Source organism: Hemicordylus capensis, chromosome 1, assembly GCF_027244095.1.
Source record: "Hemicordylus capensis ecotype Gifberg chromosome 1, rHemCap1.1.pri, whole genome shotgun sequence".
NCBI lineage: Eukaryota > Metazoa > Chordata > Lepidosauria > Squamata > Cordylidae > Hemicordylus > Hemicordylus capensis.
The window spans coordinates 392,377,998-392,404,234 of record NC_069657.1 but is presented as its reverse complement, the minus strand read 5'-3'; the positions used below and the strand labels follow the sequence as shown (position 1 = coordinate 392,404,234).

The 26,237-nt window shown below is 40.6% G+C and overlaps 2 protein-coding genes across 9 annotated transcripts in view; one reads left to right on the top strand and one right to left on the bottom strand.

Moving 5' to 3' along the window:
• The window catches only part of STRN (striatin), a 79,956-nt gene extending 67,875 nt beyond the window's left edge, over positions 1 to 12,081 (top strand). For 3 of the 6 annotated variants that reach the window (XM_053303176.1, XM_053303214.1, XM_053303194.1), the window contains 2 exons: positions 322 to 408; positions 504 to 11,536. In XM_053303176.1, coding sequence (XP_053159151.1) covers positions 322 to 408; positions 504 to 673 — 257 coding nt within the window. In that variant the 3' untranslated portion in view covers positions 674 to 11,536. Of the gene's footprint in view, positions 1 to 321; positions 409 to 503; positions 11,537 to 11,676 lie in introns of those variants that run through there. The other 3 variants (XR_008317831.1, XR_008317832.1, XM_053303205.1) reach the window with 3 other exon arrangements.
• A 1,279-nt stretch (positions 12,082 to 13,360) lies between these two features.
• The window catches only part of VIT (vitrin), an 83,705-nt gene continuing 70,828 nt past the window's right edge, over positions 13,361 to 26,237 (bottom strand). For all 3 annotated transcript variants that reach the window (XM_053303155.1, XM_053303162.1, XM_053303156.1), the window contains 7 exons: positions 25,477 to 25,539; positions 22,896 to 23,043; positions 21,105 to 21,208; positions 20,055 to 20,281; positions 16,549 to 17,062; positions 15,706 to 15,933; positions 13,361 to 15,597 (listed from right to left, as the gene is read on the bottom strand). In XM_053303155.1, the coding sequence (XP_053159130.1) occupies positions 15,755 to 15,933; positions 16,549 to 17,062; positions 20,055 to 20,281; positions 21,105 to 21,208; positions 22,896 to 23,043; positions 25,477 to 25,539 (1,235 nt within the window). In that variant the 3' untranslated portion in view covers positions 13,361 to 15,597; positions 15,706 to 15,754. The remainder of the gene's footprint in view (positions 15,598 to 15,705; positions 15,934 to 16,548; positions 17,063 to 20,054; positions 20,282 to 21,104; positions 21,209 to 22,895; positions 23,044 to 25,476; positions 25,540 to 26,237) is intronic.

Genomic DNA, 26,237 nt, shown 5'->3' with positions numbered 1-26,237 from the left:
GCTGGGAAAGAATCCTGCCTGAAGCCCTTAAGAGCTGCTGTCAATCACTGTAGGTAATACTGAGCTAGATGGACCATTGGTCTGACTCAGTGAAGGCAGCTTCATATGTTTATGACTTTGAAAATGTAGCGGGAAAGTAGGCTCGGCTGAAAAAGGCAGCCGGGATGAGGGAGGACTCTCCTTTCCAAATAGGAAGGGTTAGCAAGTGTGCTTGATCCAACACTTTTAGCATACATGTCATATTACATAAACATTGTTAACCCTCTTTTATGCATTACCTTCTGAAAACAAATAAAACACATTTTGTTTTTAATTGCAAAGGAAAACTGATCCATTCCATGGTAGCCCATTTGGATGCAGTCACAAGTTTAGCTGTTGATCCGAATGGCTTGTACTTGATGTCTGGCAGTAAGTACATTCAACATCTCTTCTTTTAGTATCCGAATAATTGTAATGTTGACTGCAGATCTAAGAACATATTTCTTTCCCCTTTTCTAACTTAGGCCACGACTGTTCAATACGTTTATGGAACCTTGAAAGCAAGACCTGCATTCAAGAGTTTACAGCTCATCGCAAAAAATATGATGAATCCATTCATGATGTGGCATTCCACCCCTCCAAATGTTATATTGCCAGCGCAGGAGCAGATGCGCTTGCTAAAGTCTTTGTATGACGCAATGCTTCCCTTGCCTTCTAGCTGCTGTGTATATATAACAAGCTGTACAAAAGACATGGGCAAGAGCCTTTTCCCTGCCCTTTAATTCAGTGAATGCTACAATGGTTTAGGGGTTTTTTGTTTTGTTTTGTTTTGCAGAGTGCTCTTTTCTAAATTAAAGGGTTGTATGGGTTATATAAGCTCAGCTAATGCTGAGACCTGGGGAACTCTCTTTCAAATGGTCTACAAAAGAACCATTTTTATTTTTGAAGGTGTCAGTATTTGTCCAGGCAGGCCTTGGACAAAACAGAGATCCCCAGTGCTCTCTATTAACAATATAGGCAATGCAGATATGTCATGTTCTAGAAGTTGTGGATAGGTAAAAACTTCTCTGACTTTTTCTCAGTTGAAGAATTTTATCCACATATTTCAGCAAATTAGCCCCAAGTGTTGGAAACCACCAAAAGAATATCATTCCATCTTCTTCCTTTTTGGTATTAACAGCTGGATGATGTACAAAAAAAATTATTTTATTTAATTAAACCTGCTGGCTGTTAACATTAGATAAATTGGGTGTAAAACATCAAATATTTAAAAATATTGGTGCAGTAATACATTGCCCTAAGTATGTTGTATTAAAATCATATATATCTATATATAATGCAGAAAATGTATGTTTTATTTAAGCCTTTGAAGGAATGTGTTAGTAAGTGGCTGGAACCACATTAGCCTTTACTTCAGCTTCATATAATTTGAGGAACATCTTGTCTGTCTGGAATGTGACTTGTTTCAAATGCTGAGTCTTTTCTGTTCATGCAGAGCTCACCACTACCCCAGACACTCTCATTCACACACTGAGATGGACAGCATCAGCGCTGCTTCCCTGTGGTGCAGTTCCACCTTGCTAGGGAGTGTGACTGAATTAATCAACCATGTGAGTGGGGCCTAGTCTGGAACTTCTTTCCTGCCTGATCTTCCCCCTCTTGATGGGATGCTGATTTGATGGGAAAGTGTGCAGTTCGTCCATGTGACTGCTTAATTCATAAACGCCATAACTGTGGGAAGCGGCTACTATGCCACTAGGGGGTCAGTCTGTGTGTGCATGTGTGTAAAAATAGATTTAGTGTCTGTCCATCCAGAGAAACAAAGAACATAAAGATGTCTTGTCTTTCAAATCTGTGCAAATTCCAGCATCCCAAAAATGTTTTGACACTGTAGTTGTTAACTGTGTGCAAGGTTATGCCAACAAAAGGTGGATGGAAAGGTAGTCAACCCTATCATCATGGCTTTATTAAAGAGGTTTTCCTGATTAGCAATCTGTGGTAGAATTGATTTTTTAGAAGAAACCTGAAATTCATGAAGATAACGTTTTTAAATGGTTAAGGCTGCCGCAAATTTATTTGTAAGCCTTGGATTTCCTCTTCCTGTGCACTCTGTGGCCAGAGAAAACCATTACAGGATCTTTAAGGGAAAGGTAGTAAGGCTTAAAAAAAACCACACCATAAACATCTGGATTCTTGGCTTTGTAACAGTCATTGGGTGACACACAGTACCAGAATGATACATACATATACAAGCACCCATATTTTCATTTTTTAAAAATGAAATGTTTCTTGTTTAGTGCCAAATTAAAGCCAGTGATCTGTTTGGCATTTTGAATATGTAGCTTCATAACCAAGTCACATTTTAATTTATACTTTTTGATTTTAGGTATCACAGATGTGCGGAAGGTTACTGAAGCAAAATAAATAGCCTTTATTCAGAGAAATAAAGATAAAGGTGATGAAACTGATTCCACAAGTGCACAATATATCAAAGAGCAGGCCTTGCAAGTCTGTAAATAGAAAAAGGGGGTCATAAGTGTGTGGTTTTTGTTCCATTATACAACAGGACATATTTGCCAAGCAGATAAAGACACTGGCAAGTACTGAATTCATCTATCACATTACCAATTATTGTTTTAAGAAGTACATATTGAAGACAACCCCTGAAAGACAAGCTTTCTGACCCAGTCAGATGAAGAGGACAGCCCACAATGCAGTGATGAAGATTAACAGCCACTTGTCCAGAGATATTTGCAAGCACCACCTTACGTAGTGTTTGGTCACTCTGTAATGGTCACTCTGCTTCAATTTGTCCAGCTCATTCTAAAAGTGTTTAGGTGCTGTGTGAGTACCTTACTCTAAAATAGAGTTGAAAGGGCTGGGAGAAATCCTGCTGCACTCTGAAGTATGTTGTCTTCTGAAATCAGGGAATTGAAAACAGACCAGAAAGGGCTATCTTGCCTCAAACCTCCATTAGTAACTATGCCATTATGCACAGACAATAGCTTTAGGTTTAGTTGGACTGCACACCATGTATTTAATTTCCCTGTCATCATTGTCCTTCGAGACACACAGATCCGTAACCACAAGGCATTTAGATAGTAGAGCAGCTCTTACAGATGGTTGAGAGTATTACATTTACCAAGATTGATCATGCTCTTGTTTGCTTACTTGGAAGAGGGATATTGGCATGCTATCTCTCCAAGTTACTGAGATTCAACAAAACATTGCTATGCTGACCTTCAGGGATTGAGCAGGTGATCAGTTGTGCTTGTTCAAGTCTCATTCTTTTTATGATATGGCATACATTTCTTTCCACTGTGTAGTAGAGTATATCCTTTCAAATAGCTAAAGGATTTTAAGGTTCTTCAGACAAAATGCAAGCATTTGCATTTTGCAAATACAATCACAATCACCATCACTTTCATCATCCTTCTTGTCTTCAGTTATGATGTGTTCCATAAAAGTGCTCTGGAAAGAAAGCAAACAGCTCTCCAAAGAAACACCAGCCGGAAGGACCATTCCTTTCCATCCTAGTTGTAAGTTATAGAAGAAACTTATGAAAGAAAATTTCTTTGACCAAGTCAGTGTTTTCTGTTGCTGATTTCAGCAGCTATGCATTGTTGCATGGTTGATCTGATATAGTCCACCCTTCCTGCAGGAACTGGGGAGGAGAGAGACTGTATGCAGTGGTAGCTTGATGTGCAGAAAAGTTCAGGGAGGGCTTGGGCGTGGGGTGGGGGGATCCTCTGAAACCCTGAACAGCCACTTTCGGTCAACATAGCACTGAGGTAGATTGACCAAGGGTCTGACTCTGTCCGTATAAGGCAACTTCATGTTTTAACCAATGTCATGGAAAACGTCTCTACTTGTTTACTTCCCTTGGCAGAATGAACATCACTGCGTCTCCAGTTACCTTTAGAATTGTTTATTCACTCATGATAGTGCAGTCTGAAATACCTTCTCTGCCACAATTTTAAAAGTTGAGCATAAAACCTTGTCATTTTGACCATCTCTTTAAAAGTAGACTGTACTAGTTCAATATGGAATATTGTCCTGGATTCATTAGTGCAGTAATGTGGGGAACACATGAATCATATCCTGCAAATTGCTCATATGACTCAGTCTTTGAAGAACTGTGTAGCCCTCAAACCTGATATATTTAGATACATGATATTTGGCTATATGGGATCCTGGTATGTTCAGATATGATGCTATCAAGTTTGGCCTTCTAGAATATGATGCATGTTAGGCTGCAAACTGACTTCAAGTTACTATTACTGGCCTTCTCACACAGTGGCATTTGTGAATGTGTTTGGACAAATTACTGAGAGTCTTCATTACTCTGATGTGGCCTACACTCTTCATCTGTCTGGTTGGACTGCTAAGCCAGCCCAGAGTCAGAACTTGGAAAGACCTTCTTGGATGTGTAGGGACCATGGGAAGTCGGGGTCTTAATGAACACCCTGAGGCCATCCTCTTGGAAACTACATGACTTGGAGGGAAACTGCAGGATAAGACGCCTGATGTGCCCTGACTGATAACACACTCCAGCTTGCGTCCTCTGCAGTTACCCCCTATACCACAAAAGCAGAGAGAAGGATGAGTCTTAGTAGAAGCCCAGACCAGGAACTGTATTGCATGTTTGGCAGCATGTGGTCCCTCATGTATGAGCACTACCTGGCAGGAAGAAGCAAAAGAACCAGTGCATGTTTTGGTTCAGGGCCCTGCTGATGCTCCTGGAAGGGGTGAGGCAGCTATACATCTGCTTAGCTGGTGCTTAGTTGTTGTTGGAGCAACACCTCATTCTGTTCAGCCCCCTGGTTTTGTGAGGCTGCTTGGCTGAGCTTCAGCAAGCATGCTGCAGTCCTGCTCCTTCACTTGCTTGACAGGTAAGTTGGAGAACCCAAATGGACCAGTAACGTTGGTGGAAACAGGATAGTGATACAGATTCTGTGCTTGTCAGCATCTTTAGTTATTTGGCAACTGTTACATATCAAATAATATGATGTAGTAATATGGTTACAAGCTTGCAAGGACCTGCTCTTTAGCATGTGATATCCTTATGGGGATCTACTGCATCTTTATTTCTTTGTGTAAGGAAATTTCTACTTTGTTTATTTCTACTTTATTTCTACTTTGCCTCGATAACCTTCTGCTCATTTATTTGATTTCATCTGAAAGAATATCCATTAAAATGTGACTCGCAGAATGCGAAATGTAGTTTCATAACTAATTGAAAACCAAAATGGCTTGTAAAGATCAGTTTTGACTAACAAAGTTGGTGCACTTTGAGGGACTGTGGCATGCACCTCCCCCACTCTCCCTGCATGTTCACTGTTGTACAAGAATCCTTAGAGTTTGAAGTGCTCCTCATGCTCTGGGTGGGTCAGTCAGGTGTTTCTGGTCTTGCAGAGCTCTTCCAGAGTGTGGGGAGTACACCGAATTCTAAGATCTTTGCCGCAAAAGTGGGCATGCAGGGAGATCCGGGGTCGGGGGTGGGATTGTGTGAGGCTCCTGACACAGCCCTGCAGCCCCCCGAAGCAGCCCCCTTCATTCGGCTGTTGGGCAGTAGCTTTAATTTTATATTAAACACAAGACAGCCTTAAATTAAAACTTGTATGTATTTGGTTGGAACTGTATAAGTTGCTAATTATATTCATGCGACAAGGCCAAGAATCCAGATGTTTACTGAAGTTCTTGTGTGTGTTCTCAAACGGAACATCTTCTCCTTAGAGACTTTGCGAAGTTTTTATCTGGAAACAGAACAGCCTGCAGGAGGGTAGTCAACTATGCGGTACTCTTGGAGCAGAATAAAACCTTAACACAAGAATATTTACCACTATATTGTAGTACAATCAATGGTTGTCTCTTGTTGATTTGAAGAGGCTGAATTCTGCATTCAGTGTTTTTTACAAAGTGAGAAGTACCTGTTAGTAGGTGTTACTGTTGCTACGGATATGCTATATATTTCTCTTAAATGAAAATATGACTCCTGTACTGCAGTCCTATGCATGCTTAGGAGAATGTCTCATTGAACTTAGTGTTGTTTACTTCTGAGTAAGCATGCCTAGGATTGCACTCTTAAGTCTAAAATTACAAGAACACCTCAAAAGTGGAAGTCAGACTGCATTAAAAGAAACTATATGTGAATTCTGTGTATGTGCCCCTTGTTCTCTTGGTGTCATTTAAAAAAAAAAGAATATAGGTTTATTTGGAAAAAAAACAAACGATGAAGTTGTGTATATTATGTGTGTACATATCTATCTCTATATATAGATATATATAGCTATAGATTGTAAACTGTGTAATAAATGCGTCTAAGGGAAGAATCTAGGGTTAATTTTAATGTTTTAGTATAAAAAATTCTCCAGACTTTGTGAGTACAAAGGATAAAAGGTATTGGTATTGTGCTTTTTGCTTAAGCAATATAATACATAGTTGCTGATGTTTAAAATGCTGTACATAGAATTAATAAACTAGCATGCTTGTTTTTAAGATTCTCATTCTGATTAAATTATGAATGTAAAAAAAAGTTGCTATTCAAATATGGATTGAAAGATGCACCATTCTGCTTAGTAAGTTCTTGATCCAAGTGAAGTGACTTTTAAAACAGGCAAATAGCTAGAGGCTGAGGTGCCTTTTGACAAACAAAATGTAGCCTTACCACACGGTTGTGGGCTCTGTATTTGTGCTCTTCTCCAGACTGTGTGTCTGTCTCCTGCTTGCGTACTATAGACTGCGTTGTACTGTGCACAAGTATTCAAGTTCTTTAAGATGCCATCTTTGCTCAGAGCTGAAAAAGACCCCTTAATTAACTTTTGATGTACTTGTTCCATTTATTTGCCAGTGCGTGTTTGCACTTTCCTGGGCATTTACAAGCATTTGGAGCAGGCTCATTGACCTTCTGCCCACATTCTTTTTAAAAAATCAGCAGCTAAACTAGTGAACTGCCTTCATTGGAAAATATTGTGGTTTGATATTCAGTGCTGTAAAACATTTGCCTGTGCGCTTTGATCTGTGAGAGGTTGCTGGACACATACCCATCATCACTTGATGCTGTCGTGATTAAGTGATGAACATCTATGTGTGAACTCACCCTTAGGAGAAACTTTATTCACTCAGCTTTGCACATGGAGTAGCATCACAGTTGCATAGATAGTGCTCCTATTTGTGTGTGTGTCTTCTGTATCTTTGAAGTGCAAACAAATTCCTCTGATGGAGAGCAAGGGATATATTGCATATGACATTAACTATAGCCATTCTTAGGTGCAATATGAGTCACTGTAGTTTTGAGCTCTTCTTAAGAGGTGTGACAGAATAATAGTGTTAGAATTGGAAGGGACCTTGGAAGTCTTCTAGTTCAGTCCCCTGCTTAGTGTGGGAAACTCCTACAGCATACCTGACAAATGGCCTGTTCTGGAAACCTGCAGTGAGAGAGAGCGCACTAGTGCCCAGGATAGACTCTTCCATTGCCAAACAGCTCTTACACAGTTTAAAAAACAAAAACAAAACTCCTCCTAACATTGAGCCTAAATCTACTTCTTTGTTATTTCAACCCATTGGGTCCAGTCCTTCCCTTAAGAGCAACAGAAAATGTCTGCTGCTTCTGTGTGGCAGCCCTTTAGATATTTGAAGACTGCTTGTACATCTCCCCTTTATCTCCTTTCTCCTGTCAGGTGCATTCGTTCACTCATTCCACTAGCTTCAAGTTGCAGACTAAGGACAGCACTGTTTGCATAGTCCAGGATACAGATTGCTCCAGGGTTGTTCCACATCAGGAGCCTGTGACATAGGATCAACATTGCACATATGCTGTAGCTACTCAAATTTGGTTGTTCTGCAAATAGAAACATAGGAAGCTGCCATATACTGAGTCAGCCCATAGGTCCATCTAGTTCAGTATTGACTACACAGACTGGCAGCAGTTTCTCCAAGGTTCAGGCAGGAATCTCTCTCAGCCCTATCAGGGAGGGAATCTGGAACCTTGTGCTGTTCCCATAAGGGGAATATCCTGTAGTGCTCACACATCAAGCCTCCCATTCATATGCAACCAAGGTGGACCCTGCTTAGCTAAGGGGACAAGTCAGGCTTGCTACCACAAGACCATATCTCACAAGACCAGCTCAAATGTTGGCCTACAACTCCCATCATCCCTGACTATTGCCCACTGTGGCTGGGAATGCTGGGAACTGTAGTCCAAAAACAGCTGGAGTGCCACAGTTGAATAGTCCTCCGTGGACTGTAGATCTTAAATCCATGTAATAGAGCAATTCAAAGAAAAGCCAATTGAAGCCTCACCTGTGAAAACTTGAAAATCTTGACAGTCTTGAAAAAATGTTGGGGTTTAAGAGCCAATCTACACACTTAGAAACGAAGTATATAGCACAGCCCTCCTTGTACTGTTGCCTTTCAGAATGCAGGAGAGGATTGAATTATTCTGTGTTGCTCCATGGAAAGAAATGGCCTGCATATTAGAAATCGAGAAGAAGGTCAGGGTAGGATAGAACTTTTCTTGGCCATAGGCAGGGAGTTTAAATATGGGGGAAGCATTCAAATGTGGCTTTTTCATAGGCATTCTAAAAAGAGACATAGGTCAGTGTTAAAGCACATGCTCTGTGTGTGTGTGTGTGTGTGTGTGGTTACAAGTTAAATTCCCAGCATTTATAATTAAGGTCTTGTTAAGCAAATTTGGGAAAGATTTATCTGCCTAAGCCATGGAGAGACTCTGGAGAGCAAGCAGTGGATGCTGGGCTAATGGACTAATGGTCTGACTTGGTATAAGGTAGCTTCATGTGAAGTGGAACAGGCTGAAGAGTACTGTGCCATTTGCAACTGCTATATATTTATGGACCCTGATATCTTTTTAACCAAAGCAGAGCTATCTAAATATGTGAGTACTCATGTTGAGAACTCTCAGTATAGGTTCTTCATATCAATATTAGGTTTTTAGGAGACATTGTATTTCTTTAATACACTAATATTTGGTACTTAAAGACACTTGAACCTTACACAGTTTACCAGATGTCATTAACATATGCTATAATTGGGGTTCGTGTAGGATCTAGTGCTGTTTCCTCCTCTTCCTACCAGATTACTTTACAAAATAATGTTTGAGCCGAGAAATGCATAAGACCACCGCTAGGATTCAAATATCTGTGAAAGTAGTTTGTGATTCTATAGGCTTTTTTCTCAACAGCAGCTTCTAATTCTAATTTCTTGCATATAGTTATTCCGTTTGAATTACTTGCTCAGAGTCTTGCAAAATGTTTGTCTCAGCACCAGTATTAAGTGTAGAGGAGTTACACAGCTGGGTTTGTAGGGATTTTTTTAAGAAAGGGAAATAATGTTTTGCCAACTCAAATACATCCATTGCCTGTATGGCTAACTTAATAAAAACCAAGCAAAGATATTACATAAGGGATAATGGTAGGCTTCAGACTTTCAACAATTTTCCCCCTTCACCCTTTGGAATGAGTGTGTGTAATGTAAATTGACTTCTGGGTTGATGCCTTCCAAAATATTTCCTGTAATAGTCAGGTGTTTATGATACATGCAGATTTTGGTGCCACTGTATCTGTGCCACTATAGGAAAGGGCAGTTTTTGAAATCAGACAAAACATATTAACCTCTTATAATAGGCAGCTCAGCTGAAAGGGTCTCCTGTTCTACAGTCAGTGGTTTCCCGAAGCCCCACAAGCTGGACAGCATACAGATAGCCCTATTTCTCAGTAAATTAATGTGTGTCAGATTTAACAAAATCACTACCGCTGAACTGAAAGGGACATATGCCATTTCTGGAGTATCTTACTGTCTCGTTTCAGTAAAATTGCACAGTTTTTATTGATTTCAACCTGGAGCAATGTGGAGTTTGAAATATCCAAGCCTGACTCCCCTGTTTTTACACCAAAAATGTTGTGCCACCTCAGAGATTCCTGGTGTCGTCTTTTCCTTGGGCTAAAATGCTTTTTAATAGGCTCATTTGGTTTTTGCCACCTATTAATAAGTTCTATTTATCATGTACCTCCATATTAGAGCTTGGCAAACAGGCAAGGCCATATTTTGCTATGGTATTCTTACAGTGTGGCTGCAAACAATGTGGAGAGAAGATTTGAATTTAAATAACTAGTTTTATTTGTACTACTTGTATTTTTAAGCCCCATTCCCCTCTTTAAAATCAAGACAGCTGTTGATAGCTTGAAAACAATAAACATATTTTCGTTATTCCTGATCAGCTATGTTTTGCTTCTGCTTCCAACACAGTTGAACTGAACAAAAAATACTTTTTGGAAAAGGGTTTTTAAATCCTTTAAAAAAAAAAGAATATTTACTTAAAATAGAAATAGATTCTTCTACAACTGAATTATTAATCAAAAGTTTCTGTTCCAATGGGTTATGTTGTGCCTCATCATATTGTAGTCTGGTTCATATGATCATTTGAAACTTTCAGTTTGTGGGAAATAGCAGCCAGTGGAAAGAGTGCTGAAAGACCGTGCATTATGAAATGCTTGCACAGATTGGACGCAACGTGAAGTGTGTCCTGGCCTTTCGAATAAATAGATAACAGCGTCACTGAAAATAGTTGCTATAGTTGATTTTGCCAGGAAATATCATGTATACTGGTCCACTAGGTTACTTTATTTAGTTGTGGAGTATTGCTGTCTTGGCCCAGATCAACTGGGAAATCTTGTGGTGAGGCATGGTGGAGATTGAGCAATCAAACATGTGAAAGTACCCTTTTTGAGTAAACAAGAGTAGCCTTTTCAATTGTTATGGAAAGGTAACTCTGGTGTAAAATATCTAGCTGAATAAGGCAGTTTGTCATACTTGTGTTATGTTTCAGGATCACAATATGGAAACGTCAGTTGTGATGTGATATATTGTTTACATTTTGACCAGAATAAGTTATCCCAGTATAAATCACTGTTGCAGATGCTTTTATCACGTTGGGGAGAGATGGCATGAATAAGTAAAGCAGTATTGATGGTATACTTTAGGCTGCAAAAGGTATCTTCAGTGCTGAATGATGCTCAAGAGCTGTCACCTTTATTCTGAGAATCCATTGTTTAATCCCCAAATTTTAAAAATGAATACCAGATTAACTTTTAGAGCTGTGTGTTTGAAGAAACTTATATAAACGTTTGCAATTTTTCTTCACAGCAGATAGGAAAGACATCCACCCCCCGCCAGAGAAATCACTGGAGGGTGTGTTCTTAAAATAGACCTCCTTTAAAAGTAAACAGCAGAAAAACTGTGGAACATTTTGAATCTAATAGGATAGAGAAAATGTTTGTCTAATGTATACAAATTATTTTCTGTTAACACATAATTTTAATGAGGCAGTATTGAATAGTAATGAAGGCAGTGACACTGGATAGCTGTTGAACAAAGAGATTTCTGTGTACAGTACCTGCATTCTAAGTTGAGTAAAATCAATTGGACCATCCTGAAGTAACACTATACAGAGCAGCTTTACTAAATATTACAGCAGCAAATAAATGTCCTTTGTACTATGTATTTATGTAAATTGGGTGCTAATAAATACTATTTTTCAACATTCTTGTGTGGTTTTTTTTGCGGGGGGGTGTGTGCATTGCAAGATTCTCAAAGTCAAGTCATAGGATAATAAAACAAATCTTTGTGTCACTGCTTGCCCTACAAACTTATGAACAACATGTTTTTGTCTGTGATTCGCAGGTGTAGAACTCCATGAAGTAACGTAGAAGCAGATAATTCTATTGTTTTGAACTTCGTTGAAGAAGTAGACTAAACAGTGCTTACAACTTACTGAAGTCATCAGCAGATCTTATGAAAATGCCCCCGTTTGCTGTTCCATACTGCAGATTTATAAAGCTGCTGCAGCAATTGGAATATTCCAGGCTATTTATAAGGTGCAATTAATATAAACTCTTCATATTTGAGTTGAGCATAAAAAACTTGTATGGATTTTCTTTAATGCCTGCTGTAGTGAAAGCTAGATAGATCCCCCCCACCGCCAGATTCTTCATAGAAATAAATTGACATATGAAAGAGAAGTGTGTCTAAAGTCTCTCCCACTTTCCCCTTCATTTTTTTTTAGTATGGATGAAACCTACAACTTCCTTGTCATACTTGTGGATGTGTGTAGATTCACAGCTGTTGGTAACTTCAGCCTGCAGGGTCCCATTCACCTTTTGGAAATGCATAATTTGAATGCAGAAGGTCCCAGGTTCAATCTTGGCCTCTCTGTTTAAAAGGATTTTAGGTAGACATGGTGGAAAAGACTTCTGCCTGGGACTCTAGACCACTGTTGCCAATTCAAGTAGACATGGGGGACTCGGGGACAGTCACTTCTCTCTCAACCTAACCTATCTTGCAGGGTTGTTGTGAGGACAAACATAACCATGTGCAGTGTCCTGGCTGGGCTTCTTGGAGAAACAGTGGGATATAAATGCAAATTAAAAATGGTCTGATGTAGTATAAGGCAACTTCATCTGATCATGTTCCTAGGTAGCAAGAAAACCTACCCATGCAGCCAATGAAATAACTTGGATGCAAGCTTTGGTTTCAGATGTGCATTCCAAAGAGAGAAGTATCTTTTAGATGTTAACAGTTTGGCTTGGTAAACTGCAGCAACATAGAATTATAACATATAATGAAAATGAGCAGTCATGAGCTTTGGGCATGTGATCCCAAAACTGCCCTGAGCCATTCTTGGAAGGGCGATATAGAAACCAAATAAATAAATAATGTGAGAGGAGAGGAGAAGCTTCAGATTCATGGTTTGCATCAAATGGTGGTTACTGTTGCAAACCACCAACTGGATGTTTCTCCTCCCCTCAGACGAAGAGGAGCAGCAGAGGGTGGCAGGCCCCTACTCATTCGCATTACAAACCATGGCTGAATGAATTAGCAACTGTCACCAGTTGCTGCTGTGAATTATCACCATGCACTACTTTTAAAACCCAAGTATAGGCCTCTTGGGGCTTAAAACCAATTCACAGCAGCAAATTGGTGTGGTCAACCCCTTCTGTACTCTACCAAAGAAAACCACATGGCTTTTGGTCACCAGGAGACGACACCGACTCCACGGCCGAACTTTACCTTTATAAAGTAAAGTGTGTTGTCAAGTCGGTGTCGACTCCTGGTGACCACAGAGCCCTGTGGTTGTCTTTGGGGTTTACGACTGCCATCTCCCATGCAGTATAAGACCTTTACATGCCTCTTGAATTTGCCATTTAATTCCCCGGTATGCTTGTGTATACATAGACCTGCCTGTGGAGGGTTACATCTTATGCAGTAGGTGAAGTAGACTGTAGTTCACAAAAACAAATGTGTTAGTTTTTAAGATGCCAGAAAACTCTGAGTCTGTTAGCAGCAAACAACCACACAGCTACCCCTCTGGAAGTAATTCCTCCTTTTTGGTAACTTTTATTGCAAGAAGTACAGCATTTTTATTACGGAAAGCTCGTTAAGGTAGATTTTAGAAAATGAACTTTTTTCCTTCGTTTCAAATATACAAGTACATGGGGGGGGGAGAGACTTTAAAAGGAACTGTAGAAAGACCTGTTTTGTCAACAAAAACATTGCAAAAAACAGTTTAGTACATGGCCTGAATGTTTATAGTTAAGGCTAATGCTGTGTGGATATTGGGGCATTTCCCCCAAACTGAATGGTTAGCAATGTCAACAGGGAAGTGGAAAAACTGGGAGAATGTGCCCTTAAGACCTTATGGTATGATTTCCAAGGACATAAATGGCAAACTAACATATTAGGAAATAGGTCAAGTACTTATGCCTTTGTTGCATGCAATATAATTTTCCTCATGGCTTGATGCTATACACCCCCTTGAGCATTTCCCTCCCCTCCCCAATTAAGTGGAGGAGGTTGGGAGAGAAAGTTGTAGATATTACAGGGGAGGGAGGGGGAAAGGTCGATGTTGGGTCACCATTTTCAGCCCTCTGTTGCTTAAGCATGCCACTCTGCTCTTAATTGGATAACAGTTTTTCCTAGTTTGACAAGTAGAGATTTGACTGCCCTTCAGTCCCATATTTAAAAATCCATATTGAAACTTGGGGGTTGCAGTCCTTTCCAAAATGTCCTGCAGAAAGTAGTTCTGACTCACTCTCACTTTCTCTGTGTTTATAATAAACACAGATAATTTCAAGCTGTTGTATCAGTGCCTTTTTTCAGAATACTAATTACATTTGCATGGATGCAGCTATAAGGTAAGGGTGGCTTATGTTGCATATTTACTGCATCTAAGGTATACCTTGGTTTTTGCTGTATACATGAAGGTTAATTCTGTCTTGACCCATACAGAGACTGGCATCTCTGTTGGTTCCAATAATATACTATGCTTCACAGCTGATTTTTGAGCTGTATATTTTACTTGTTATCAGAAGTGACTCATTTGCGTATGTGCCTTGCATGAATAGAAAAAACCAGAAGGTAGTGGCTCAGCTCAAGTCATCCTCATAAGGCAGACTAGATACTTTTGACCATGTTCCTAGCATTGCTCCTAAGAGAGAACCCTATTTGGCTTCTGTTGGAGACCAAAGAGCTGATAAAACTATTCATGATTCAGAGTGAGTGCTAATATAACTGGACACTAAGATTAGAGGTAATTTGAAACAAAAACAAAAATGCTATCCCAATCAATCTCATATTAATAGGGTTCCTTATATTTGCAACAGCTTGAGAAACACCGTCAGATTAGGCCTTCCTTATTTAAATACTGATACCAAATAGTAAAATTCTGGCTCATGGGGACAATGGTAGGAACAATATGTTTCTACTGCCTCACCCTTTGGTTCCAGGCTGCAGGACGGCTCCCCTTTTGGAACAGCAGCCAGGAACATATTGTTAAATTTTCCAAAGCATCAATTTGCCCAGCATTATTCTTAGAACATTTCTAATCTGCCAGTATGGAGATACACAACTAAGTCAAAGTACTATGAAGACCCAGGCAAGACAACAATCTTATGCAGACATGCAGCTGATGCAGTCCTATGTTGCTGCTGAATTTTATTTTGGATCTGGATTTCTGCCTCCTGTTTATCAGCAGGCCTGCTTTTTATAATCATTGTGTTTTGCTTCCTTCCTTTCCATGCATTTTTGCTAGCAGCAATTCCAATTAAAGACTGGGATTCAAAGTGCTATGGGCAGCATTCTCCTCATGCATGGATGCTCTCTTGCAAGAGCTGCAGCTGGCAGGAAGGATGCACCTGCCAAGCACACACAGAAGGGACGTGTGTGGGATCCTGAAGTGTGCAAGCCATTACGAAATATATATTTGTTGTAATACTATATTGTATTGCTTATGCAAAAACTCCTGGTCTCAGACCTGCATGCCTGAGAAATGCTTAATCTTTGAATAAAAGATATTGAAGAATACTTGAAAGCCACCTGCAGGTTAGGCACTTGCTCTCTTCTCCATCACGGGGGAAGGACATTTCCCAACAAAGGTCATCTCCAACACACACGCCCCAAGATTTTTAAATCCACTATAGCTGGCTTACAGACTTAAGGAGAAGAGGAGTTCTGTGTGTGGAAACAGGTGTCAAGCCATGGGTTTCATCCCACTGAGTTTATCTAGAGAGGACTGTAGCTATCTCTCTGTCAAATCCATTTTGAAACCTGCAGAAGAGACAGAAAGAAATGCATTTGTCTATACCCTTACTTGCTGTGCACAGAAGACAGAATTGAAATCTCTCTCAGCTTCATGCCTGGCACATCTTGTGTTACCTTGTGGGACAGTCAGTGATGCAACGCTGAATGCAATATGCTGACCAAATCAGTTCCGTGGTTGTGAATTAAACTCTGTGCAGATATTCTGGATGATCCTAGGAACGAATCTGTAAAGGCTGTCAAATTCATCCACAAAGAAGGAGTGCTCTTTATCGGGGTCTGTTGCAATGGCTTCCAGTTCATCTTGCGCAGCCCATGCAATTCCTATTGAATAGGCTATGACTCCTGAAGTGAGGAAAAACACATAATGGATAAGTGACTTATTCCACAAGCAATCTTGCATTCAACTTAATCTTTAAGATGGCCCCTAATACACACAAGCAAAAGGTTATTGGTATCTATTCAAGGGCAGCAATGTGGGTTGATTTTCTTCCCTGCAAGTGTTGTGACAAGCTGCTTCTGTGCCATTCCCACTGCAGAACTACTCTCTCTTGCAACCAGTCAGTCATAAGGAATAATTATGGTGGCATAATTAGTTGCTGGCAGAAAATGGATTGGTAAAAAATGGGAGGAAGGAGGTTGGTAGTACACAGAGGAATAGCAAACTTAAGTCATTTATGCTGGGCAAATTTGGTATGTTTGGGAGTGTTTCACAAGGCAATCTAGTTGCCATCCAGAAGAGGCTCAGTTCAAACAGAGTGGCATAGCTGTTTGCCCACTGTCTTTCCAATGAGTCTTTTAATGACTCATTTTTCTGTCTCAACATTCAGGGGTGGGGAACGAGGAATCATGCAACAGAGTATGTCTGCATGCAGTGTATTTCCTTTATAGAATCCACATCCAAACAGAGGCAGTGGTTGGCGCTTTTTAAATAGACGTTTACAAGACAAAGCGGTTCACCATTTTGATGAGCTGCTGTTGCAGGTCCTCTGACATCGTCATAAGATCTGCCATCGGTAATCAGAATCATTATCTTCCTTTTGTTGGCTTTGGATTTACTGAAGAGCTGTTCAAAAGCATAGTTGATGGCTGCTCCAGTGCTGGTCCCCCCGCTCCAATAGTTGATTCGCTTGATAGCATTCAGCACGTCTTGTTTGCTGCTATGCTTGTCAAAGCTAAACTCCAGCTTCTGTTCATAGGTGTACTGAACAGCTCCAACACGAGTGTCTGTATCTGAAATCTCAAATTCCTTGCTAATGTTGGCTACAAATTGGAGGATTGTGCGGAAATTGCCAGTGCCGACGCTGCTGGATCCGTCAATGACAAACCCAATGTCTGCTGAATTTAGGCAGGTTTTGCTGCATACCAGGCGATCAGAATCACAGACCCGTTTCACTAATGGCTGCACTGTTTTGTGAAGGCTAAACCAGCTAGGAACACTGATAGAATAGTATCCATTAGTTCTGCATACGGCCTGAACAAGAGATGTGAACAAAAAAAGAAAACACCATTTGCACCATAATTTATAGTGATGTTTTAAGATTACCATAAGCCCTGCTTTGACCTTATGACAAACGTTTATCATGCTAATGAGAACGAGGAGCAGTCAACCTTTTAAGAAGCTTAGTTTTGTGGTACTGCTGTCATTCCAAATCTTACCTCTTATTAGGTCTCAGAGCATGACACTCAGTGGTAGAGCATGCTGTGCATTATACATACCAGGGCTCTGATGGAAACCCTGGCATATCCAGCTTTTTAAAAATGATGTTATTTTTTTCTTGGGTAATGGGGCAGGGAATGGAAGCAAGGAGAGCTGGTCTTGTGGTAGAAAGAATGACTTGTCCCCTTAGCTAAGCAGGGTTCACCTTGTTTGCATTTGAATGGGAGACATCTTGTGTGAGCACTGGGAGATATTCCCCTCAGGGGGTGAGGCTGCTCTGGGAAGAGCAGAAGGTTCCAAGTTCCCTCCCTGGCATCTCCAAGATAGGGCTGAGAGAGATTCCTGCCTGCATCTTTGGAGAAGCCACTGCCAGTTTGTAGACAATACTGAGCTAGATGGACCTATGGTCTGACTCCAGATAGCTGCTTCCTATGTAAGGCTGTGATCTTGTAAAGCTGCTGCCAGTTTGAGCATTGATCTGACATAATATAAAGTGGCTTCATATGAAACCACAAATTTCATGGGACAATTTAGGAAGGTCTGTTCCCAAATTGCTTCAGTAACTTGTGTGAACAAATCCTATGGAGGGAATGAGATGAATGGTTGTTTACTAAGTAAGCAGCACCTGGCCCTAGATCAGGGGGAAATAGTATAGAAAGTAATCATGTCATAACATCCACTTATGTAATGTAACTTCCTCATTGCAAAGCTACTATTGGACTGGGCCTGTCGTGAGAATAGGTTTAGGATCCAGTGCATGTATTTATGCTCATCTTTCCTGCAACTCTTGCTATATTCTAAGATGTGGCTACCATAAATCACTGGATGTGAACTTTGACTTCTTGCCTTGCTCCTTTTCCAATCTGGCAAGCGCACAGAGGCTCTCTGTGGCTCTGCCCCATTCAGAACTTAAAATCAAGACTATCAGCCAGTCAAATTTAGGCTGGAGGCTGCCCAGCTTGAAGGCATTAAAATGCTTTGAAGCTCTTAGGAAATGTATTTTATGGCAGGGAGACAGTGGAAAATGCACAAAATTATCAGGAGGAGTGTCCAGGGGAAAAAAAGTTGTTTTCTGAAGGACAGTTCCCAAAGTCCACTCTGCTTCCTGAAGTTGAGCTCATTTGCCAGGCTTCTAGGCAGAGTTGCATGCCAGATTAGCAATGCTCCATTGAATTCTGTAATGGGTACCAAATCTATACTACATAGCCTCTGAAAGTCAGCTCTAACTGAAGTGTATCCAAAACTTTCATGTGTCTTGGAGGAAAACAGGAGCAACAGCACACTGTGTTCAGTAAACATGATCTAAATACACATTGATGCAGGTTCTGAATAGACATGTGTACAAACCAAGGTCTGTGCACAAGTTTGAAGCCAAACCACTTCAGTGGGTCTGCTGAACCGGTTTGGCAGGTCGAAGGGGGGTGGGGGCAAGCAGCACCTTCTAAAAGTTAAGGCAGCAGCTCCTTATCTGCTCCACCGCTGCTCCACACAGCTTCCTACTGTGGCATTGTGCACCCCTTATCCCAGCCCTTGTGTGGTGGTGCTTCCCCATCAGCCCATGTGCATGGTAGCTATGAGTGTGCCGTCACTAGGCTGCCACCACATGTGGATGGATGGGATAGCGCTTCCGCTGCATGTGGGCTGATGGGGGGCACAGCGCTGAAGCAGGAAGCTGTGTGGAGTGGTTGTGGAGCAGGTAAGGACCTGCTGTCCTCACTTTTAGAAGGTGCTCCTCCCCCCTGCCCCAGTGCCGGACTTGACCCGCCAAACCAGTTCGGCTTTGAACCACTGCACAAACCAAGGTTCTTTCACATCCCTGGTTCTGAAGTCACTTGATTGTGACTTACTTTCATCTTCATGCTTTGTGTTATACTAATCCATTGAAGAGTTCAGTTGCATCATAGTTTACATAATATACAAAGTTTCCTTCTACAAAGCCAGACCACTAGATCTACAAGTCCATCTAGATCCATATGGTCTGATTGTCAGTGGCTCTCCAGGTTCCAGATAGGGGATATTTCCAAGCCCTACCTGGAGATGCCAGCGACTGAATCTGCATACAAAGCAGATGCTTTACAATTCACATATAACTCTATCCCCCCATCCAGCTCCAATAGTGTTTCTGTACTGTGGCTATAGTAGCATAAAGTGTCGTCAAATAGATTTTGACTCCTGGCGCCCACAGAGCCCTTAAAACCACAGAAAACTTGGGAGCATCCACTGAAGTGCCAACAAGAAGAGGCTCATTAGCCCTCAACTGCCCAAAATTGTATGGTTGCTAAAGAATGAACTTTTCCCCAAACAAAAACCCACTAGTGGGGAACCTAGTTTTTTATGTTTAATATTACATAGATGTTCCCCTAGATATATATATTTTAAGGGGCCTAAATGTTCTCCCACATACAATTTCTTACATGGGCATAGAATGATGTATTAGGGATGTGCACGGAACCTGTGGGGGCCGGTTTGACAGTGCGGTGTATCTAACTTTGGGAGGGTGTGTGTGCTAGAGTGTAGTTCAATTTATATCTAGAGTAAAAAAAAACCCTACTTTTTGCATCCGTTTTGGGGGGCAACTTTGAACTCTCAGTGAAGCTTAGCAGAAAACCCGTGGTAAAGCCTGCTGTCTGGGAAAGCTCCTGGAGGTAGTGGGAAGTGGGATATGTGCTCATTCTCACATGCATTTGATCTGTTAAGGATGTTGCACTCTTACATTGACACTCTCATACTAATCCCATCCTTTAGTGGTGTGAAAACACTTCTAGCACCAAAGCCTGTATCTTGCTTCTGTTCTAATCTCCATTACCTTATCCACAAAGTTGGGTTCAACAACGTTCTGCTTTTCATTTTCATCTGGTCCTTCAATGGTGATAAAGAAAATGTTGATGCCAGATTCTCTTGCCAGCCTAGAGGCCTCTTCCACCTTATCAGTGGGCCAGCCATCCACCATCACTATGGCAACATTGGGTGCACCACCTCTATTTCCATTGGAATCCTCAAAGAAGTTTTTATTAACAAAAGAAAGTGCACTCCCTATGAACAAAATAGAAAGGGGGGCGGGACACCAGGAAACGTGGTCCAGTTATTATAATTTACCTACTAAAGGTGAAGATGTTACATCATAAGAGAGTGCAATGCTCACTGGTCATATATTTTTACACAGTAAGAACAGCAGAATCTGTAAAATGGAAAAAAGGAGCAACAGCCAGCAACCTAAGCATACAGCTAAAAATATCAGGGGCCCCAGATCTTCTTGTAAGCAACAACATGCACAAAGCCTAAGATGGGGTTGGGAGTCACATGCTTGTGCTTCCATGAAAACAAATGTGCTGTTCCATAAAAACCTTGTTGGGCTGAATGCATCCCAAGTGTGTCTGGCAATGCAGATGTACATTGATATGCCTTCATATTTAGCTTCCATATACAGTTCCTGGACCTACAATGGAAGCTGTGGTTATCTTCTGTGCTGGATTGGAACAAATGCCTCCCTAACCTCTGAGTTGCATGGAAGAGGAGACAGATTATTCCATATTAACAGCTGTACTTACTTTCTTCCATGAAATTAAGGCATTTGGTATTTATTGTCTATTGGGAACCCCATGCTACAATGTCCTATGGCTTCATTTCAGCTGTTAAATGTACAGAAAATGTGTTTGATTCAGATGTGCTTCAGACACTAGCTTTTGATTTTCTGGACGAGAAAATCCCATTCCAGAGCAGGAGCCCCCCAGCCCAGAGTGACTGCAGCTGGCTTGAGATCTTGACCTGAATCTGCCTGGAATATCTAGCATGCCAGTGTGCCTGTCTTCTGATTCTTAAGCTGATTAGCTGTGAATGCATCGTGCAGGCTACATACCAACATTGGATAATCCCCCTTTCTGTTGTATTTTGTTGATAGCATTTTTCAGATCCTTGGAGTTTGAGTAGGTCTTCAAGTTAAATTCGGTAGAAGGGTCATCACTATTTGTAACACACACATACACACACACGGGGGGGGAAAACAACTCTTCAATTTAGCAGTCTTCCCTTGCATTCCCACCCACCCCCAAAAGGAAGTTCATACAAACAAATGAATGGTAGGAATCAAGGACCAATTTATATGTGACTGTTTTCAAATGGAAAATTACTAACATGAGTGACTTCTGTGTGTGGATTTATACAAAACTGTGTGTGAAAAGGGGTGTGTGTGTGTGTGTGTGTGTGTGTGTGTGTGTGTGAGAGAGAGAGAGAGAGAGAGAGATGAATACACATATACATTTGCCCATTCCATTTCCAGAGATAAAAGAATAATGTGCAGAAATGATTTCCTAATTAGAAAATGTAGTGTTAATACTTGATTATTAATTTCCTTTTCACCTACACCCTTTATGTTTGTTTTTTGTAACTGGACATCAGAGCTCTTGTTTGAATAAAAGCATGCTATTAAACAACAGATGTGATCCATCTTGCCCAGCCCCCCCAGCAATAATTGCCAGTAAGAGAAGGGACAGGTGAGCCCTCTTCCCCCACTTCTCCAGCTAGCCACAATGTCCACTGAAGTACTCTGACCATTACTCACAACCAGGGGCATAACTACCATTAGGCAAGGGGAGGCAGTTGTCTTGGGGCCCCACTGCCTTGAGGGGCCCCCCATGTTGCACCCCCTACGAATTATGTTGAGTCTCTTGGAGATCGGCAGGAGCAGAGAGTTAAAAAAAAAACTAGATTGTGAAGTGTGTTTGTGTGTGTATATCAGCGAGGGGCCCATTTTAAAATCTTGTCTCTGGGCCCCCTCCAACCTTGCTACGCCCCTGCTCACAACAGCCTATGTCCTCTTCCCATAGGTTCCTCTGGCTGTGAACAGGATGGCTAAGTGCATTTAAGGGAGAGACCAGTGTTGCATTGTTAGTAATGGAGTGGTGTACTGTGCAGATCACGAAGGATGGAAGAGGGCCCAGTGAGCCTTAGTAGATATGTTCCTAGGTACGTATTCGCACCCAGGAAGAGAGGCATAATTCCCCAGATAGTCACACAGACTATTTCATGAGTGTAGATTGTTTCAAAGATATTGCCACCCTCTGGGCTTTTAAGAAACACTTGGACCCCCATTTGTTTAGAGAAGCTTTTTAGTTTTTATTCTTTATCTGTTCCATTAAGTTTTTAAGCTATATAATTTTTAACTGTTTTTTCCCCCTGTTTTATCATCTTAGTGAGACGCCCCAAGCAGTATCATACTGAAAGGGCGGGATATAAATATTTTAAATAAACAAATAAATGTTAAAAACTAAGATGACTTCTCCTGCCAGTGTGGTCTGAAGTCAGAGTTTCAAATCAAGATATTTGTGTCCATGTTTCTTGTCTGTGGTGTAAAGATGAATTTGTAATATGCTACATTATCATGTTTTGTGATCGTGTGTTGGCAGACCTGCTGGAAAATCTTCTAAGCACACATGTGTGCAAGGTCAAGCAGGTCTGAAGAACAGCTGGTAATCCAACAACATTCTATGTCTGTGTTTCCATGGGTTCTTGCTATATGTTCCTTCGTGTATCTCAGTTCTAGTTAAAAACAAAACACAAAACATAGCTCCAAACGTTTGTTCTTGCATCATATACAGATGTGGCGGCAAATGTTATACAATTCAGATAGGTTGAAAATAACGTTTTTTACCCATATTGAATGATGCCCATGAGAGGGCCAGAAATACCAACATCCAGGGCTTCAGCTACATCTTTGAGGAACTGTTTTTGGATCTGAAAGCGGCGCTTGCCAATGCTCCAGCTTCCATCAATCAAGAAGGATAAGTCAACTTTGCAATCTAAAAAATAAATAAAAACAGAACTGTGAGCCTTTCCCCTGTATGTCACTTTCTCCTGCAAACACCACCTTACATCCCTTGGCCATCATATCAGAGCAAACAGGTGATTATATCTGTTTGATCAAGGACATCACCATGTCGCTTGAAGTAGATACCAATAATCCTACATGGCAAGAATTTACTTCTCTTGGGAAGGAATTTGGGTTCTGCAGTGAGACACCAACAGACTGGGAAATCTAGTATTTCCATAGCCTGAAACAAGTTGTGCAGCTCTTTTCCCTTGCAGTAGAAGATATTAGACAACAAATCAACATGAAATCATAGAAATATTGAGAGGGCAGCTCAACTCAACAAAGTTTCAGGAGTTTACTTGAGGGGATGTTTGAATACATTGGGCTGTGTGTTGGACTGGAAATATGATTTGAATTATTTTTCTGCTCTTTTTTGTATGGATATTTGATAATATTAGGATTGAGGTTTTTCAAGGAGGCGATTCTCACAATCTCCCAAAAGCGGGCTAAGGGAGCCTAGCCCACTTTTGGGTGGCCGTGTGCTAAAATAGCGGCCATGTGCTGCAATAGGCTAAGCCCGCTCTCCTCGCAAAGCCCCTTCCAGCGAGTCTCACTGATCATGAGACTCGCCTCAAGGTATTTTAAAACATTATTTTGTTATAAGCCGCCTCATGTGTGTGTCTGTGTGTGTGTGTTTCTGAAAACAGAAAAGCCTGAAAAGCAGGAAGCTTCTAAAAAATCAAAGATCTGTTAAAAATATTATTAACAATGTTAATGTTTATCTAATATTTGAAATTGTTTTTAATGACAATGCCTATATATTTTCAAGATTTGACATACTGCTCAGCATAACATGGCAAAACTGTTCCTGAACAGTACCGTTACAGAATTCAGGCGGGACACTGTGTGTTTCTCTCCCTCTCTCCTTGCTTGGTCATACAAGGCTTGCAACTCTTTTTCCTCGCTTCTAGCGTTGTATGGACCAAGTGGCTGACATATTGCACAATGTTTCATCAGTCTTGCACCAGAATGTACATGAAGTTGCACAAGTGTTATGGTGCAAATGTGAGAATTTATGCAAACGCACAATCAATGGCCACTGAAAATAATGGCCATCGATCTCTCTATCTATCCGTTAAGTCATGTCCGACTCTCAGTCACTCTGTGGATCAATGCCATTGATGGCCATCAATCATGCAGCTGCATTTGCACAATTTTCTGTGTTTGCACAAGACCCCTTTTGTGAAACTGCATATACATTGTTACAAGGCTGATGGAACATTCTTCATTATGTCAGTCAGATGTTTTTATACAAGGAAAGATTGGCATGTTAATCCACACCTATAATCTGAAGTGGTACAGTCCAGAAACATTTTTACCACATGAAACAGATTTCTCACACTTTCAAAGTATCTTTTTCCTGCCTATATCCTACTGTACATTGTAGTTGGATTCTTCATTAAGGAAATCCTGCAGTCGTCTTTTTGCAGCAATCATTTTAAAAACAGGTGTCCTTTAATTAAGACTAGAACAAAAATGTCAGGACATTGACATCAATGAATTCCAATTCATCTTGGAATTACTATTTTGCTTGAAGTGGAAGTAATTCGAAGAATGATAATATCTGTTGTGGTTTTCAGAGCTGTCCCTACAGCCAAAATATTTAAAAACTTGATTGCAGTCTCTTAAATGTGTTCTCACTGACCTTATCATTTTGGCTCATGAAACTCACTGTTAGAATAACTTAATCTCTTTAATTTTACACACAAGCAAACTGTTCTTTATTAACCTGCAGGCACTCATAACCTATCTTTATTTCTCTTTAAGCTACTGAGAAAATACTCATTTACTGGGAAAGGATCAATATTTAGATGAGCCTAAATGGCAACGAATGGGTTTGGTTTTGAGGGCTAAACAATAACAAAAAAAGTTTTTGTTTAATAATGGTTGAAGATTTCCAATTCTTTGAAACCACACACACACACACACACACACACACACACACACACACAATGATGGCTCCATCCTGGTAGACACCAACAGCAGCCACTGGAGGGATGCTGTGCTGGGGATGGAGAGGGCCTGTTGCTCTCCCCCTGCTAAATATATTAGAATCACTTTGAAAGGTGCCACCTCCACTTCACAGAAAACAGACTGCCCATTCAGATTTATTTGATGTGTTCATGGAATATATTGCTAAACAATGTTGGTCAATGTTGGCACAGATAGCTTTAAAGAAGGATTAGAGTATTTGTGGAGAACAGAATTAGCAATTACTGGAGCTAAGAATAAAATATCCATATTCAAAGGCACCAGAACAGTGATTACCATACGCTGAGGGGAAACACTAGCTAGGTGATAGCTATTTCCATCACAGTCTGCTTAATTAATTGGACAATTAAGTTTGTTCTGAGTCACATACTTGGGTTCCCCTGGGAAACTGGCTCCAAAGGTTTTGGGATCAAGTCTTCTTTAGAACTGAAACCTGGAATGATCATCATAAATTTGATTATTAAATGTAAAATACATGAGACCATGAATACATTGCATGGAAAAAACATTAAAAATACAAACAGATAAGCCTCTTTACTAGCGGGACTTTAATTAGAACATAGTGCTGCTTTTGGCTACTTTGATCCATGGAAAAGGGGGAAGTAAAATAACAGAGAACATGGCTGCCTCACCTCTAATATATTTTAACTCTATTAATCTTCTGTAATTGAGAATTTTCAAGAAAGATAGACAATAGGATGTTTGTATACAGCATATATCCACAAGCTACATGATGGTAACATGATGGTAACATTCATGTTCGTAAGATCTATTAATGGCTATTAATAATGACAGTTAAATGGAACTCCCAAATTCAGAGGCAAGAAACTTATGATGAGCAGATGCTAGGGTCCAACAGCTCTTGAAGTTCAAGCTAGTTGGCTTGAAATGTAAGATAATGTAGACTGTAATAAGCAAATGCAACTATTCTGAGGTAGAAAGGAGAGTCATCTGATGAGGTCATTTGCATAATCGAAAACGGTGTTCCGCTGTGTGCGCTCCCAATTTTCGGTTGTGTGGAAGCAAGGTAGGAGAAAAACCTGGGTAGCTTTTCCTCCTACCTTGCTTCCACACAATCACTTCTACCCAGGTTTTCCTCCTATCTTGGTTCCACACAACCGAAAATTGGGA